At 42.9% G+C, this 19,768-nt stretch overlaps 1 protein-coding gene across 1 annotated transcript in view; it reads right to left on the reverse strand.

Annotated features, from left to right (window-relative positions):
* NMD3 (NMD3 ribosome export adaptor) overlaps positions 1-19,768 on the reverse strand; it is a 96,539-nt gene that overhangs the window by 73,635 nt on the left and 3,136 nt on the right. Inside the window, exons 2-3 of the mRNA XM_086944342.1 lie at positions 4,154-4,212; positions 3,082-3,216 (exon numbers count right to left, since the gene is read on the reverse strand). Coding sequence (XP_086800468.1) covers positions 3,082-3,216; positions 4,154-4,197 — 179 coding nt within the window. The 5' untranslated portion in view covers positions 4,198-4,212. The remainder of the gene's footprint in view (positions 1-3,081; positions 3,217-4,153; positions 4,213-19,768) is intronic.

Consider the following 19,768-nt stretch of genomic DNA (forward strand, 5'->3'; position numbering starts at 1 on the left):
GTGTGGTGAACAATGATTTTTGTTCTGCATGACTGTCCTATTCAGAACACAAAGACCAGCATCGGACACCCAGTCTTAAATAGGACAGTCTTCCCAATGCATATTTCTGAGGCACTAGGCTAGGAGTTTCAGATGAAAGGGCCAAATGACACATTTTTTAGGTTTCGCCTATTATCCTTCGCTTGCGAATGTAATAGGCGAAAATTCAAGGGCTTGATCGACTTGTCAAACCACTGCGGTTTGCTCACAGTGCATGTGAGTCACTTGACCACAAAAGCGGGTCACGTGACCACACAAGCACGCGCATCTCCCTGCCACACTTCTCTTCCCCTCGCTCACATTCCCGCCCCCCCACCAGGCTCTCCCGCCCCCATCCGGCTTCCCTCCGGCCATTTTCCACACTCCTTGCCTCTGCCGCAAAGGACTCCTCCTCCCGTCGACACCCCCTACAGTCTCACCGTGAGCTCCTCGCTCACATTCCCGCCCACCCACCAGGCTCTCTCGCCCCATCCGGCTTCCCTCCGGCCATTTGCCTTTACATGGACGAGAAAGCGCACCGGCGTAGGCTCAACAACATCCGTCGATTTCAGGCAAATCAGTTCATCTCCCCGTGCCTACAAAATATAAAAACACAAACATAATCCTTCCCGGTGTTTCAAGAAGAGAAACAACCCGCACGTGGAGCGCTTCCTCCGTATTCTCGGGAACTTGTTTGTGCTGTCTGTCAGGTGTGAATCACTGCTGCTAAAAAAATTATAACAGAGTATGGGTAAATTAGAGACGTATTTTTGATAACCGCAAAAGAGGGTTCAAGTAATGAGCGGTCACGTGATTCAAATAAACACTGAAAGACACGAGGCTACGTGGTACACACGAGAAGGGGATTGCAGTCCGGTCACAGAGAGCCTTGTTCGGGGATATCCCATGTACCCTAATCTCCAATTGTGTTGTCAATCGTGTTAGTAGGCACAATTTGAAAAACGCATTACTTATTATAAGCCACGAGAATGTGCATTTTTTGTGCCGTTTTATATAGCGCAAACTCGGCCCGAAGGTCTCGGAGCGCTTCAGATGAGCACCATTACACAAGGAAGCATTCATTGTTGGTAGGCACGGGGACATTAAGTGATACGCACTCACTGGATCTTGAGCCCACGCCGACCACTCGAATCTTGTTCTCGGCTCCAAAGTCGGCAACTCTGAATGAATGTTGACCTAGTCACTTTTACGAAATACTTCGTATTTTATATTTATTTATAACATAGGAAGGTAGATGTGCAATGATAGAACATGGTATTTCAATCCAGCCGCTCATGCCCATACACAGGGGGCAGGATGCTGGAGGCAGGTTAACAGTTCTGAAGTGCATCGCAGATTGCTGGTGGTGGGGGAGGGACGCTTGAGCGCGAAGAGGCGGGTGCAGGGTGACAAGCTGTTGGCTTTTAGCCTCAGCATGACCACATTTTTTTTTCCACAGGGGTCATCACGTGCGTTTCCTTTCTGCTGTTATTCACGCTGCACTTTTTTCCCTGCAGGGAAACTCTTTGTTCTCGAGTGTCCCCCACCCCCACAGAACAAGTACTGGCGTTGAACAAAAGGTTTCGCATTTGGAAAGTTGGAGCTATTGGTTATGTAAATTACATTTTATATTTATATATGGTTATTAACAATGCCAATAACGATATATAAATATAAAATGTAATTTACAAAACCAATAGCTCCAACTTTCCAAATGCGAAACCTATTGGCAACGCCAGTGCTTGTTATTTGTAGAGCGCTACTGTCACTGCAAAAGGAGCATTCTGGCACTGTGCGGAAATGGAAGAGTTCAGAGTTTATATGAACAGAATCAGGTTCTTAGATGAGAGAGAAGCACAAGGAGTCGGGGCTGTACGGATTCATGTTATCAGTCGTTTTTTTTAAATTGAAGTGCTGTCCAAACATAACATTAACTGGGTTCAGGAACTGCACTGTCACCTTTCTGAATAAGAGCTGATGAGTCAGCAATGTTCTGAACCGGTCAAGAGACAATATGATGCCTGCAACTCTTCCTCATACCCATTAAGATTAGAGGTGGTCAGGATTAACACATCCAGTGGGAGGTCAAATCTTGTTGACGACTAGGAGGTTGCTCTAATCACAGAATCATCTGAACAATCTTTCCATCTGTATGGTTCCAGAGATGGAGGTGACTGAAACCGCAGTTATGTCCTAACCCTATAACCCAGACCACAGTTTAAATACAGCGACACCCATGTGCAATGGGTATCCCCACCACCAGAAACTCTGGACCAAAACTGGTAGTTCTTGGATGCAGGCTTCATTGGGACTTCATACAAAGGCCCACTACTATATCTGGCACATTAAAAAACATAGCAAAGAATGTGTAATCATTGGCTGTAGGACTTCTGAAACACTACAACTGTGTCCCTAACCAGACACCAGGTACAGTACATGGGAGCACCGTTGGCTATACTACTAGATTATCAATGGAGAAAATAAACCTTACTGTGGTGTGAGTGATGGGTTTTTTAAATGAATCACTTTTTTGAGGTAACACCTTTAATTTCTGCTTTGTATACGAACTCAGCTGCTGGCTACTGTGGTGCAAAGGGCTGTTCTGGGACCACATTTTCCACCAGAAGGTGCTGGCACCTTCTGGTCATCTTCGACTGTATAAAGAAATTATCTATTTACCTGCTTATCAATAAAATACTTTTTTTTCAAAGACAAGGATGAAACTGGACATTGGTGTAACTGGCTGTTATTTGTTGTGTCATCGTGTATCTTCTAGAGTAAATCTTGACCACTCATCCTCTCAATCGTAAGAGATTCAAGTGTCTAAAAGGATCAACCTGATCATCAAATTTGGAGTGCATTAGCACTGTGGGCCTGGGCACCTCTCTAAACATTATGCATAGAAAATACAGCACTTTACCAGGTGACTACCACATTAAAAAGCATCACATATAGGATTTTATCGCATTTTATACTCAAAGTTATTTATCAGTTTTGTATGTGTAATGTAGCTGAGAAAAAGCAAATGAAAACAAATTAATCAAAAACAGGGAAACATTATACCTTTCACACTGCTTGCAGAAATGAACAGAGACCTGTTTTGGTATGCCTTCACTGATATCGACTTGGGTTCTTAAACAGTCCACGCACATGTTTGCTGGATTTGGTGGAATTGGGATGCCACACTGACAGCAAAGACTAGAAGAAACGGAGAGTCAAAATGAAATAGACCGCTTTGTGAATAAATAAAACTTTTAATGCTATTCGTGACCTCAGGTTCTATGAAGTAGTTCTCATGCACAACTCTACAATTGGGCACAAGTGCATCAATTCACTGTAAATCTAGTTATAAAATCGGTGAAAATACTGCAAAGTGGTTAATCTTATGACAATCCGAGTTCCTGACGTACATATGTAAAAAGCTTTTACACTGGTTGAGTGGTATAAGAGAGCTGGGGAATGTGGTAAAGAACTTCACAATGCATTACACATTATAATTATATCACAATGTTCAGGAAAATGAGTGCTTGGGGTGACAGAAGGATTATAACCTGATCATCTCCAGTTGCCAAAGGCCCAGCAGGTCGTTCATCTGCCGAAAGAGGTATTTTTTGTAATGAAGTATTTAATCTAGTTTAAAGAAATAGGTTGTGCAGTATTGGGCACAGACCAAATATAGGAAAGATTAAGCTACTCCTGGCTTTGTGATATTGAGTGTCTTATATAAATGAAAGATAAACATTGAACAAATGGAAGGCTAACTAGAACTCTTTAAAGTGATATAACTGACCAGTTTAGTATACGTAGTAATCTGTGCACTTCTCTTTTGATCAGCATGCACAATTACACTTTCACTTATAGGCAAGACGTACCTATAAACACAATATTATGTGCACTTGAGACACGTTTACAATTGCTAAAATGACATGGTGTCTGCAAGAACCTATGGCTTCTGGACAAAGAATAGGAAGCCCTGTTTGAAGCACACGTTGAAGGCATTCTTTCAAGTATTCCAGCACGCAATCTGAGCATCAAGCGCATTGAAGAAGTTATATGCCCTGGAGAGTAGCAATAGAAGTCGACTAATGTAGGCCGAATTTTATTTCAACATTTAACAGCAAAGCTGTTGACATACATGTTTCCTTGGCTGCTAGTGGGGGGTCCGGTCATGTACTCCATGTTGACTCCAATTGCCTGAAGAATAAAAGAAAAAAAATATTTTTGAAAAGATGTGGATTTTAAAATAATTCCTCAAAGTCACATCAGTTTTTAGTCTGCAAAATAGCTTGGCGAGCATAACACTCCCTGCTGCTCTCTGTGCGTCATACACATCATTCCAACAGGGTAAAAGTATGCTAACTTATCCGACCATTACTCCACCGGAAATCCAAAACTGTTTTATGTATGAGAATACGAAATCCTGTGAATTAGAGAACTGTAAAACTACCGAAGCAAGTGCTATATAAAAAAGCACGTTTTCCTTATCGCGATTAGAAAAATAATGATACAAAAACTGATTAAGGCTGGACCATAGTACCAATGCTCAAGGAAAATAAACAGGTGTTCAGAGTATTCATTTTGCATGTAGGTAAACATTTGCAAATACTTCAGCTGACATTCATCACACAACTCTGCATTGCAACGACATGCATCTTTTCAATGAATTTTGATCGTTGAAGTTATTTAGTTATGATATAAATATTACTTTTAATTTTCCAGACAGATCTAATTACAGGAGAAAACACCGATTATACCACAGAATCTTCGCACACAGTACTTAATTTGAGCAGGTTGTTTACAGTGCTCAGCACCGGCACTTAATTGCCAGCAACAGAGCATATGACATTCTGCCACATGGTAGCGCGGTCCGACTAATTTCGGTATGAGCACAACAACAGCTGCTTATTAATTCAGTTATTAATTCAGTTTACATTTACAATGATGAATACCTGCCTCCCAATCCATTCTTATAGCTTTGGGGGCCTAGAATAGTAGGAATTGAGACACTTGTAAGAGTGTGATGGTTAGTTGTTGTGTTGGCACTGTCATTGGCAGCACTGGCAGGGGCAACAGATATGAGCAAGGTGTAGTGTCATCCTATAAAGGGTCCTGGCACAAATGTTTTCACAAATGAAGCACTGTCTGCACAGCCGTATTCTTCCTGTGAAGAGTGCCGCCCCACAGACTCCACTTTTTCTCTTAACTTAGCTTGTCCCAGTCTTCTCAATCTTTTGGGCAAACTTTAATCAATAACACCATTGATGGATTTTTGTCATACTCCATGGCAGTGGCGGTTCGTCCATTGGGGGCGTTGGGGCGTAGCCCCACTAGCCATGGACGACCGTCACTGCTGTCACTGGTCTGACACACTGCACACAGCACACTGCGCAAAAAGTAAAAAGTATAAAGTACAATTATGAGCGCGCACAGAATAAACGACAGTGCAGTCATAATTGAGGCCGGAGTCACAAATCGTGACATCATCGCGATCGTGGGGGGCGGGCCTGCGGCAGTGCAGCGTGTGACTCACTGTGAATATCAGCGTCTGTGGCAGGCAGCAGTGTGCGCATTTAGGACAAGTCATTATTATGACTTGCCCATGCATGCGCACACAGGCAATAGCCCCTTCCCTCCTCCTCCTCCCTTAGCTGTCACACAGACAGAGACCCGGGGGAGCCGGGTCTCATTATGGGCAGTTTTAGCCCTGCACTTTAGCCAATCCTGGCGCAGTGGCGATGTTATGCTGCGCCAGGATTGGCTGAGTTAACGAGGATGATGGTGCTGCCGTGCGTGGGTTGGAGGCTGACTGCCAGATCTCTGGTGAACAGAAGGCAACGCGAGGATAGGAGAGATCTTTTGAGGCTCCAATGTTCGTGACCAATCACTGCAGGGCTTTAATATGATGCCTTGCAGTGATGGACCCCTACTCCTGTTGCCGCGCTGGAGTTTAAATCTACTTCCAGCTCCTGCGTATATTTGGCTCCAGGACGACGAAGATCGAAGTGTGGATGGTGCAGGTGCAGTTGAGACGAGTGGTGGTATTTATTCCTCATTCCCAATCTGACCACCACCATGTCACTCGTCATCTCTCTGACTACATGCCACGCTCAGGCCCGGGCCTGGCCTCACAGCAAGCCCGCAGCAAGGCAGCACTGTCAGTGTTGGCCTAATGGCCTCAGAGACGCTGAAGCAGGCAGCCGCCCGTGTGTAAAAATAGAAGGTAAAAAAACCACATCAAAAGTGTACTGTTTACCGTTTCAAATCCCTGTTGGGTGGGATTGGGCTGTAATGCTGTTTACTTTGCAGTATAAAAATTGCTGTAATAAGGGTATATAAATATGTGTACTGTACGTGGTTAAACTTCTGCCGCCCTTGGAGCTGGCCTGACGTTCAAACTGTCTGTGCCGATTCCTTCGTTCATGACAGCTGATGTTCCTTCCCCATACCTGTGCAGCTGTCTCCGGTCACACTCCCTTCTTACTACCAAACACCTCTGGGAGGCCAGACCATGAAGAGACTAGAGTGCGCGTGGGCAACAATAGGTTTGAATTCCTCTCGTGCCACACTTGCAGCGGAGTTCCTATGATTTTTGCCCCAGCAATTTGTCCGTTAGTGCAATTTTCATGATAGTGTTTGTTTCCTTACTGAGAATATGGCAGAAAACAGGTATTTCTATTTTTTAAGTATATTCTCAGTTAGGAACCGTTTGAAATGTTAACTAACTGATGAAAAGGTAATCTGCACACCAGCGCTGATCATAAAAAAGGGTTTGTGATTAGAGCATAAATCACATAAATGCACCTGCAGAACACTGTTTTTGAACAGGCTCGCATTGTTCAGGATACAACCCTTGTTTGCTCTCTCGCCCCCTCTAATATTGCTTTCTCACCCGCACAGTCTTACAGCGCAGTTAATTAGAACTACTGCAGCGGTAAACTCATTGCTCGCTCGTGTCTTTTATTTGCTCTGAACATGGTTCCCGTGCTGCAGGTGCTCTTCGCCACTCTGGCCCAGGAGATCAAGGTGCAGCAGGACACCTTGATATGCTTGGTGCACTGGGAGTTGGGGTCATACTATGCCACAGGTGTGTGGAAGTTAAATGTACAAATCAGAGAGCTTATTAGTTCCGTTTCTTTTGCGAGTGGAATGTAAACAAAACTGCACAGTTACACAAACCTGCACGCAAGGACTTGTTCTAAAATACCACAGAGAGAATTATTTAAAAATTAACATGGTGTTGTCACATGGTTTGTTTTCCCTCAATGATTCTAGTTTATGCAGATTATTGAACTTTAAGAGGTGGGGTGTGCGTGTGCAGCCTTGGTAAGGACCCAGCTGTGTGATGTCACTGGTAGTGACATGTTCTGCGAGGTGCTCGGATGCTATGGACTGGAGTCGTACCCTTTAAATTAGCATTTTAGTGTTTCTTTCATGGTTGGTAAATTCATTAATTTCGTTCATGAATGTGTTTATTACTGTTTTTTGTTTATTCAGGCACTGCTCTCTTCATCTGCTACTAATTTTGCATGTGTACTACATTATTGCTGCATCCATGCTGGGTGGTGTTCTTGGGTCACATAGGATGCCTTGGGGCTTGTTCCCTGCATATGTTGCCTGTTTTCAGGCTGTCAATCACCCCCATTCCTTTTGATGTTACCCACAGTGGCCAAATACCTCACATGTGCATGCATTGTGTGTCTATCCATTACCGTGTGCGCTTCGGTAGTCAGGGCACCATCTCTGTGCAGTGTTCACCATTGTCACCTGGAGTTTTTTCAGATATTACACATCGGCTTAATCAGCATCTGAATACTGATAGGCTGGGTTAGTTTAGCTCTGGGGATAGTCAGTTTGATTACAAAAATGGCGAGAAGGACCCCACAAACCCACCTTATGGCAGTCAGACTCACTCACTAGGCTCACTCGCCACCGAGCACTCACCTCAAACTTTTACGCCCCACTACTTTCAAATGTCACCAGCCGCCACTGCTCCATGGTAAGAAATCCAAACATTTCCTACTGTCCAAATTATCGTCAATGGAAGAGGAGTGAGGGGGAGGTGTCAAACGATCAACAGAAACGAGGGGACCCACGCTCCTCGTCAACTACCAAGTCCAATCAACAGCCAGTAGGCTACAAAAGCAGGGAACGACTGAAACAGGCCCAAGGAGGATGGGAGATAATATAGCCGCATCCTTACTCAGTCTATTCACATACATGCAGGCCCCTTATTTCCCAGCTAAATTCTGTACTTACCACATTCCTCTCAGCCAAAATGCCTGTCAATAATCCAGGAGAATGCGGTGGGTGGGAGGGGTTGTCTGGGCAGGTGGACCATGGAAGTGAAGTACAAGTAAAAGGGAGTTAGGATAATGGAGATCTGCCACTCTCCTACATCCTGGAATGAGTTCCTTCATGCTTGACCCACTCAATAGTGAGGAACCAAGAGTGGGTGGTGTAAAACAATTGCTCAAGAGGACTGGAGGTGGAGTAGTGGGAGCCTTTTGTAGTATGGTCAATATTTAGTGTTTTAAAAGTAAACAAATTAATCTGAAAAAGAAATTAAATAAGTGGTTCTTTCTAAAATGGAGCAATATGCTATTTCACAGAAGAGCAATAAATATTATTGATTGCCAATATTGGTCTTTCTTCTATGGTTGTTTAATCCAAGGATCTACCCATAATGGCACAAAAACACTTATGTAGTGTGCGCTACAGGCAACTGCCAGCTGACCTTCAGATTTTTATACCAGCGTTCCCACTAGAGTTTTTAGTTTGCCAGTCACTATGAACAAGGACAATGGCAATATAGTAACAACAGGTATACAAAGTCGCAACACTATTGTAACAGCAAAAAAATGTTTAAATAACTACCGTCGAAGGTAAACTCAAAACACGTAAACAAGAGCTGCTTTACGGTGCAGCAGATGTGTGCATGTCATTATTTCTTCACAGGGAATACAATTAAATAATGAAACACTGCATGTAGTCACTATGGTAAATCCTTGAAAAAAAACACATTAAAACACCAAGTTATATAGGTACACATTTAAAAAGAAGGAAAAAAATATTCCAGTGGAACACTATCTTTCACTGACTGGACCATATGCAGGCCTCAAAAATATAAAAATGTTACCAGTCCTGCAGGTCAAGTGACTAACAATCTTTTCAACCCTACTGTTATGAACTTCAACCAAAAACTGGTCTCAATTTGTGCAAGTAGCCTTTTTAGGTCGAAGCCTAGTGTGATCTGCGCACATGCGCAGTCTCGCTCGCGAGATCTAATGATTTTGAGGAGCTTTTAGTTACGGGCTTTAAGCCCCGCCCCTCCTTCCCACTGGCCCGCGTCACCGTTTATGCTAAACGGTGGCCAGCCATTGAGAAAGGAGGTTAGTGTGACGTACACTTTTCTCTTTTTGAGCCGTCGCACTTTGACTGGCTCGCCTGACTTACTTCTGGCGTAAAAGGTATCTTATCTTTATGGGCCAAACACATGGCTCCATAAAGATAACAAACCTGACCAGGCCATCCAAGTGGGACGGCTCAAAAAGAGAACACTATACGTCATGGCGGGGGGCGACCCCGTCTCTTAAGCACCACAATCCCTCACGGCTTCACATGGATTGCCGACTGCTGAAAACGAGGGTTAGCCTTCCTCTGGTGCAGTTTTCATTAAAGCGCAGCGTCGTTTCTTGTTTTTCATCTCTCTGGGAGATCGAAGTAAAAGATTGAGCAATTGCGTTTGAAACAATGTAAAATAATCATAACATTTTTTTTATATATTTTGAACGGACACCTGTGCAATGGTTAAACCAGAAAAGTGCCCTCTTAGTGGGAAAGCACTACGGCGTTTTTTCCGATGGGGGAAAAAATAGAAGCACGTGAGAGCCCCCTCCCTCCTTTGCCACTGTCTATCACCCCCCCAAGGTTTGCAGCCGAGGTCCCCGGATGCTCTCATCACGTTGGAGGCTGCACCGGGATATTCAAGATTGAGAGATGCAGACACAGCCCGCCCACGAAGAGGAGGAGGCGGCGAGGGAGATACAGATGCGCCGTGCGAGGGAGGCGAGAAGGTGGCTCTGTGAAGTCTATATAAGCCTTCAGAGGCTTCGGCGCTATGGAGAATCACCTCACAGAAGAGAGGCACCCCTCGGCGTTGGAAAGAGGTCCTTTCTCTGTGAGTAACCCCAGCCGCACGCTCGCGCACTTTATCCCTGCGCAGTCTTTTGAGAACCACTAGCCCACGAGACGAGCTTTCGAGAACCACTAGCCCACGAGACCAGCTTTCTCTGCCGAAGTTCCTTTCTCCTTGACCTGTTTTCATATTTACCATACTTTAGCATACAGTAAACAGCTCCTGGCGTCTTACCTTCTCTTTAGCTGGTGTGCATGCAGACAGGCTGCACTTCACTCGCCCAGTACCCAGAGGTGCAGCGAGCAGGGACGTAGCTTCAAGTGGGTTAATAAATGTTTATTTTATTTTTTTAATGGTTGGGTGCAGGAGTCTTCAGTGGGATATGATAAGGCGTCCGTCCAATTTTAACGGTAACCTAGTCCTCGATACTTGACCTCCTTGAAGTGTGCCCTATGTGTCTAGGTGACTGTCTTACCTACTGTGGCTTGTTTAATTTGGATAAAGGAACGAAGCTGCGTTAATTTTCTCACTGGGTCATCGAAGAGTCCAGCCCTATTGCTGGTATTGTCTGATGCGATGCATGTATTTCAAAATGCACATAATTCTTTGGCATTGAGCCTCCTCGTGCACATCTCCTTTCAGTTTTACTTTATGACCTTCCTCCAAATAAGTACAATGTCTTGTCCTTCAAGCAGGCTCGTTTCAGGGCGGCGCTAGGCATGGGCAGTGTGGGGAGCTGCCCAGGACCTCGCACTCAGCCAGAGCCAGACAGGGAATCGAAACCGACCCTGGCAAAGAGCTGAGCTGCCCCGTGGAGGTTGGGAGGCTAGCTGGAAAGGTTTGTGCCGCTTTTGCGATTTTGTGCAGGGGTAATATTGCAGCTATGCTGCAAAACCATCCCCTAGTAACAACAAGCATTTGCAACGCAAGGTAAACCCAAAACACTTAAACAAGAGCTGCTTCACGGTGTAGAGGATGTGTGCATGTCATTATTTCTTCACAGGGAATACAATTAAATTATGAAACACTGCATGTAGTCACTATGGTAAATCCTAAAAAAACACAAACACTAAGTTATATAGGCACACATTTAAAAAGAAGGAAAAAAATATTACAGTGGAACACTATCTTTCACTGACTGGACCATATGCAGACCTCAAAAATATAAAAATGTTACCAGACCTGCAGGTCAAGTGACTTTAACAATCTTTTCTACCCTACTGTTATGACCTTCACCCAAAAACTGGTCTCAATTTGTGCAAGTAGCCTTTTTCATCATTAGCACACAAGAAAGTACTTTCACATGCGAGTTCAGAATGACAGTTGTATTAAAACACTAAATTGTTTAACAGTCTAAAGGTTTGCTCCAGGTAATGCAATCTATCCCATATATAGGGTTCACATTACCAGTGACTTGCTTCTTAGTTCACTAATCGCATTGTCACCAGGGTGGGGTCATGAATGTTTCTTACTTCATACTTAAGAACTCAATATTATATGTATGTATATATATATATATATATATATATATATATATATATATATATATATATATATTCTCTTCACAAGTCGCCTCCAAGTGAAAACACCACACCCAGCGAGTTTCAGTCCTTTTTAATCCAGGAGCTGCAGGAGACACCAGCCCCCCATCCGCAGCAAAGAATATGGCTGGCCAAACGCGTTTCGGGCAAACAAACGCCCTTGTTCACTGGCACTTGCAGGAAAAACAGACAGCTCACACGAACCAGCTGCGCAAATATAAATGTTCCGCCCTAGTGGGCGTGTGCGCTAAGTGCATTGTTGTTACCGTAGTCCCTGTGAAAAGTCATCCCATGTGGGCGCTGTCATTTTCCCATAATGATTGCAATGTCTTACCCCAGTGGGTTTTGCTGAAAGTAGAAGCAAGGCTGGCTTCCTGTAAGTACTCCGTCCTGGAATCGGGCTCGTCGTTTCACATGCAGGTGTATGCAGGCCTGCATACACCTAACATTTAAAGGCGCATGTGGGACGACGAGCCAGATTCCAGGACGGAGTACTTACAGGAAGCCAGCCTTGCTTCTACTTTCAGCAAAACCCACTGGGGTAAGACATTGCAATCATTATGGGAAAATGACAGCGCCCACATGGGATGACTTTTCACAGGGACTACGGTAACAACAATGCACTTAGCGCACACGCCCACAAGGGCGGAACATTTATATTTGCGCAGCTGGTTCGTGTGAGCTGTCTGTTTTTCCTGCAAGTGCCAGTGAACAAGGGCGTTTGTTTGCCCGAAACGCGTTTGGCCAGCCATATTCTTTGCTGCGGATGGGGGGCTGGTATCTCCTGCAGCTCCTGGATTAAAAAGGACTGAAACTCGCTGGGTGTGGTGTTTTCACTTGGAGGCGACTTGTGAAGAGAATCTGTGCGGTGTGTCTCGGCCGCGAAAATGCCCCACTGCTTATCTATGGCAGGCCTGCATACACCTAACATTTAAAGGCGCATGTGGGACAGCGAGCCCGATTCCAGGACGGAGTACTTACAGGAAGCCAGCCTTGCTTCTACTTTCAGCAAAACCCACTGGGGTAAAACATTGCAATCATTATGGGAAAATGACAGCGCCCACATGGGATGACTTTTCACAGGGACTACGGTAACAACAATGCACTTAGCGCACATGCCCACAAGGGCGGAACATTTATATTTGCGCAGCTGGTTCGTGTGAGCTGTCTGTTTTTCCTGCAAGTGCCAGTGAACAAGGGCGTTTGTTTGCCCGAAACGCGTTTGGCCAGCCATATTCTTTGCTGCGGATGGGGGGCTGGTATCTCCTGCAGCTCCTGGATTAAAAAGGACTGAAACTCGCTGGGTGTGGTGTTTTCACTTGGAGGCGACTTGTGAAGAGAATATATATATATATATATATATATATATATATATATATATATATATATTCATTGGCTGGAGAAAAAGAAAACAGGTTACAAGGACGTTATCTTTAGGCTCACATTTCACTCGTACAAAACCAGTGAAATTCTGCAGTTAGTTACCTGCGCCAACTATAACTTGCGCCCCTGCAATGTACTGCTTGTGAGCTCACATTTTACATCAATGTGGGAAGTCCTAGAAATGGTTTTGAATGTTTATGTAATATTGTACAATTAGAATGTGATGTTATGCTATACGTATGCTTAAAATGAAGAATGTACATATTGTAATACACGCAATTGTATATAAGAGTATAAATTGTTTTTTAAAGAGAAATATTGTTTGTATTAAAATTTATGTCGAATATGTTTTTCATTTATATACGAAAAAAATGATTGATGAGTTCTGTGTTTAACAGCCCTTAAGAATCGCTAGTGAGCGTCAAACATGTGTTAGCTGTATTCACTGACTAATCGAAAGAATACAAATACAGAAAGACACATGGAATCAGTAAAAGATTTTTTATCATTGTTGATATATTTCTCAGTAAAGTTTGCAGTAAAAGAAAAGTTCACACCAATCTTCAAGATAAAATTTGCAACCATCTGTAAAAAGACAAACTGACATTTGACCTGTCGCTGAACACAGAGCAAACGTAACAAGATTTAAAGGCATCTTTACTGCGTATTCACTTTCTGAATGAACAGAACACCTGTTTGTGCCAGCTCAAGCTCTCTCGCCAGAACTGGCCAGTAGACCTAAAAAAAATAGTTCTCCTTGAGAAAATTTTGAATAACCACAACGAGTCTGAGAGGCCTGATATAGGAACAAAATAATATGGGAATGAAAATAATAGTATAAAAATTGGTAGTGCTGGGACTTATTTAGTATAGCCTCGCCTCGGTGCCCACTCTGATCAGCGATCACACTCGGCAACTCTGGGCATTAGCTTGCCTCATCTTCACTAACGGCCCCACCAGACCGCCGGGGATGCCTGGTCTCACCCTGGAGATACCCATTAAGGGACCATCTCTCAGGGAAGCCAGGAAGGGTTTCGCAGCGGTCGAAGCGCCTTGGGACCCTACGGGTAAGTAGTGCGCTATATAAATGCCTATACATTTACATACATTTACATAGTATCTGAGAAGCACTGGTTACTAGTGCAGACCAGCCCTACTAGACTAGCATGATGGGGAATCACCTCTGTTCCCCCTAAGCCAGAAAGCCTGTTATGGGCAGAGATGCGGTCTAGCGGATAGCTTGGCGATAATGGGATAACCTAGGTGCAATTGTCAATAAAGCCTGTGTTCTTAGTCTTGTTTACGTATGGACACGAAAGGGAGCAGTATGCTTATTTCGATTCAATCACTACTGACAGCAGTCTCTTAAACCCTACATTTCAAAGAACTCCACAAGTAACTGCCATTAGCAAAGCTATTGGGTCTGGCTTTGGCATTTTGGTGTGATGGATGATTTTTTTATGCTTGCAATAAAATTGTTACTGTAAAAAAAATTGTTGTTGCATATTAATTTAATTCAAACAATACAAATGCTTCATAACCGGTAGGAGTACTTAGAACAGGTTAGAGAACATTTTTTGTTTTAATGCTCATCAAGAAAAAAAAACATGATTTTTAGTGGTGAAAAGAAAACGTAAGATTGGCTCTGAATTGCAGTAACCTGAAGACCGTTTCAACACACAAAGATGAAAAATGACGAGTGAATAAAAAACGTTCGGGTAAAGCAATGGCACGCAAACCCTGTCACCGAAGCGTGCTTCTTTGAGGCTCCCCGTGAATTGACTTTGCAGTTTGAAAACATTGCTATTTCAAAAATGCACATATTAAAAAAATGTGCACATTGTACAAAAGCCCCTACAAATTGTAAACGGAAATTAGTACAGTGGACGGTAACTTGCACAGTGCTGCTGCTGGACCAATAAACTGAGGGTTAAGAGCAAGGAGTTAAGGTCTTTATTTGGCCTAATCAGCACGATGCACAAAACCTAGACACAAGCAAGTGTTTTCAAGTCCCAGTCTCCTTTGACAGCAAAGGGACAGCTATGCCAGCTCCCCACACCGCATCCCCATCAGTCTCCTGTGGCTTCCCTTCCAAGCAGCTTTCATCAGTTGTGCAATCCCCATGCAAGAGTCGGTCTCCTGCAGAAGCATGCCTCCAATGGGTCAAAGTCTGCTCTGCCTCATGCCTCCTGTATGCCCTCCCCAGTTGTAGCCTTTAATGGCTCCCGATGCTTTCTCTGCTCCTGCTACCTTGGGTCTCAGTCGCCTGTGCCCCCTTATTTTCACTGCAGCCTATCGCCTCTATATCCTGCTGCACACTCAAGCCCTCTGCATACATTTATTTTCGTTACAAAAAAAATGTCAAACACCCACATGCAGAAGTGACGCCACAAAAGCGGTCTCCACGCCAGGCCTAAAACCGTAGTCCAACAAACATGTGATCACTTTCTGAAAAGTAAGTTACATAAATTGAGGTCGTTTTGTATCGCAATTTAGGAGTAGAATTACCTCAAAATTGATTTTGGAGAAAGTCTTACTAAAGAACTCTATTGGGGATGACCCAACTTTCAAATTATAGTGTACTTGTGAAACAAAAAGAAAAATCAGCACTCGTAAAAAAATAATGCACCAGAAATCTACATTTTATTACTTTTCTTTTTTCATCATTTTTACACAGGTATCTTTTCATTAAAAAAAAGTGGGGGGTGGGAAACCGAAAAGCAAAATTATTTTTTAACAAAGGTGAGAGTACAGTGCGTGGTGATGGGAGACACTTGAGACGAATCTGCACAATTCAGCATGCGAAAAAACAGTGCATGGAGTCTCCCTACGGCGTGTCTATCCACTTAAGCAAGTACTCTTAACCCGTTGGCTGCTCCCACGATTTCGCGGCAGTGCGGCCGTTTTAAAAAACGGGCGGGCCGCGTCGGCCATTGGCCGACGGCAGCACCAGCGAGGTAGTGGCCGACGGCAGCAAGGAAGGGGTTAAAAGAAGAATGTTAAACCATGGCCTTACGCTCTGTAATGGTAGTACAATGATTACAGACAAAAAGTAATTACAAGAAAATATATATATTTTTTTATTCCACTGCCATACAGGTTTATTGTTAGGGTAAGATCTGTCCAGCTCATAGAAATAGTTTTTATGCAACTCAGAGGGCAATGCTTAGAGACAGCAGTGAAGAGCCATTACGATATAAATACCTGCATGGGCAAGTAGTATCTCCCAAACTAAATGATATACATGCCTAGATTCAAGGCGTGATTGTGTTTAAGATAGTGTATATTATCAAGAAAATACTAAACAGTCTGTTTACATTTACTATGGTCATGTACTGGGGCTTAGCATTTTATGATGGTGTACATTCGCCACCGAGCCCCCGGGATGTCGGCACGAAGGCCGTGTATTCCTTTATTTGTTCGTTTGTCGCACGCTGCCGGCCTCAGGGTTGTAGGCAAAGACCAGCTGTGTATGCTAACCCACCTGTAATAAAAAACTTTTATATAAAAAAAAAAAGATAGTGTATATTAACAGGTTGGTTGGTGTCACGCTGTTTTGTTTACATCATAGTGATGACTTATTTACCATGTATGCTCTGTAATTTGTGGAGGAACCACATGTGTGCAGTAAATTGCTTGGCTGTGTATGCGAAGGACATTCGATCTACTATGGATTCCCAGTTCTTGATTTCAGCAAGTAAACGTTTTTCCACCAGTGTCTTCTCCCACACTGGCATAAACAGAAAGAGATGATATGGCTGGCAATCGAAGTTTGATTCCAGAAGCCACGAGAAGATATCTTTATGGCCACTGATCAGTCTACTGAACAGTTTAAGAGGTTTTACTTTAAATCAATCGGTAATGGTAGTATTGCACAAAAGTGAGTTTTTTACTTCGCACAGTTTGTATCTCGAAATTTGGACAAACAATGAAGATTTCCTGAGTGAACTTGAAAGAAAAGCCGAGATTCTTTCAGGGACACGGAGAAAAGGATTATTTCACCCATATTAAGTCATAAGTCAAATATATAATTGTCAGATAATTAATGTGGATAAGCTGCCTGTCACGTTAATTGCGATGCATAATTTTCTGAATATAAATGTTAAAATGCAAACTTCCAAAATATCACTGCTCGACTGATAATATAATTATTTTCAACAGAGAAACTTAGTTTAACTGCTGAGTGCATGGTTCTGCATGAGTCTTCATTAAAGATTAATGAATGGATTTTTTCCACAAACATAGTTTTACTAAAAATTTAAAAATACATCAAGTTTTCCACGAGTATTAAAAATGCCCAATACACAACTGTCAAAGAACAGAGAAGCTGTAGCGCTTTAATACAATGAAAGAAGTGTTAAGTGTGTTATCAAAAGAGACTAGTGTTAAGTGCACATGAACTGCTAGCTGTCCATTTGCATTGAATTATCCAGAGTATCAATTTATTAAAGGTGATGAATTCGCAGAGTCTATCCTTTATTTGATTTCTCATGGATGAGATAAGTGTGGTTTCCACAAAGCAGAGTTATCTAGCAAGTATGTGTTAAGAGTATCCTTCAATAATAAGTCACAGTAGCCAACCTTCCATTATACTAGTTTTCACTTAAGAAAACAATGGTTAGGGATACTCCAACATAAAATGTTGAATATGTCATATTGGTGTCACCGTGAACAATTAAGACATAGAAACACTATTACAGCTATAGTAACAATCAATGTAACACTCGAACCTTGTCCATTTTTAGATTGCGACCTATAGAAATCTTTAGCTGCCTGTTGTCAAAAAACCTATTGTCTACAACACAAAACACATTGAAAGGGATCCGACTCCGCCCCTTGCTTATGACTGGATGGCCTTAGTTGTAATTCTCAAACGCCTCATTCTTATTCTAGGGATTTCCTCCCAATTCTCGAGTTTGTCATGCCCAGAAGCATTGCTGTTTAACCACAACTACAGTTCAAATGTTACTGCTTAACATATAAGGCTCTTCATTCAGGCAAAACGATCTACTTAGCTGACCTTCATACTATTTCAAGGGGTTCTAAATCCTGCGACATGGACTTGTACTCTAGAATCCCCACAATTCAGATCCACACAAGCTGAACACCACACCTTCACTGGTTCTGCACCTACCTTATGGAATGCTCTACTGGCCAAGCTACGTAAGGTGTCCAACATCCAGACCTTCCGTAAAAAAAACTAAAAAAAAAACCTTAAAACCATCCTGCTCCTTAGACAGCTTAGGCAATGACCTAAATGACGGTTACTCCTGCTTTAAGTGATGCCCGACTTAACATCATGGGCGTCTTATTGTTGAACTTCGTGCCCGTCTCACACTACTCTTGCATCTTCTCTCCAGTACCTTTCTTGTTCTTCCAAACCCTCTCTTGGCATTCCTTACCCCACACACAAATGCTCCTTTTTCCCCTCCTTGCTTATGTATAGTTTAATTGTTTGTTGTGAAGCGGTCTCCTTTTCTCTTTGCTGATCTATGGTATAAACGTTCTTTGTAATTGTGTCATGCATATGTATCTCAGTTGTCAGAGGAAGTGCTTGAATATTTTCCATGACAGTGGTGATATAGAAAAATACTCAAATGACAGGATGAACTGTATATCTCTACTACTAATGGGAGGAGATTATTTCTTTGTGCTTTGCACTCCATGCAAGTGCACTGCTTTCCTTGCTCTATTCCTCCTCCCACATTAATATGTGTTTATTTGTAATGTTCTTTTTTTATGAGGGCCCTGCACACTGCTATGGGGGGTCCCTAGTGTGCAGCATTCCTGGACAAACACTTTGTTATTTTAAATCACTGTTCCAAGATGGCCATTTTGGACGGGAAAATAGCAAATGTTGTTTTTAAATAAATACCAACATGGGCAAGGTGAATGCAAGAGTATGCACAACAGCTATCTTGGAAGTATTTTTAGGTCGAGCCTGGGCAGCGCATGCGCTGCTCTGCGAGAAATGCCGTATTCAGGTAGGGATTTGAAGCTCCGCACACATTTTTCATTGGCGTATGTCGTGTTCCACTGTAAACTGTGACTGTTCATTGCTCAATAGGCTTAGTAGTCCCCCCTTAGTACCCACTTGTCTCATTTTGTAACCACCCATAGCGACACCCCCTCTTACCCGTGTTGTTACTCGGTAGGCTTTAATTACAGCCTAAGAGCACAATTTTCTCAAATAGTTTTGTCTAATTACAGCCTCAGAGCATAATTTTCTCAAATAGCTTTGTGCTGCCTGCTGTTGCAGGCAAGACATGCTCTCCCCAAACGCTTTTTTTTAAAATAATTATAGCACAAACGCATTTGCAATGCACATTTGTGAGTTTAAGCTATTGACATTGTAAATGACAATGAATTTTATTTATCTGTTTTGAAAACAACACATAAAAGGCATTGTCATTTACAATGCCAATAGCTCAAATTATCGTAAATGTAAGACCTATTGCATTGCAAATGCTTGTTTCGTTTCCTCTTAATGTCCAGTCCTAAATGGTCGCCACATTTGTATGCGCAAACTGCTATCTTGGAATCGCTTGTTAAAGAAAAAGAGAACATCTTCCAAGATGGCCTTCGCTCTCCTGTGAGCTCACAAGACGGCAGCGACCAGTGAATTAAAATGAAGCCAATAGATTCAACCAGTGAGACCTACTGACTTTGCCAATGCTGGATACTCAAAATG

The sequence above is a fragment of the Lissotriton vulgaris genome, chromosome 11, assembly GCF_964263255.1.
Source record: "Lissotriton vulgaris chromosome 11, aLisVul1.2, whole genome shotgun sequence".
Taxonomy (NCBI): domain Eukaryota; kingdom Metazoa; phylum Chordata; class Amphibia; order Caudata; family Salamandridae; genus Lissotriton; species Lissotriton vulgaris.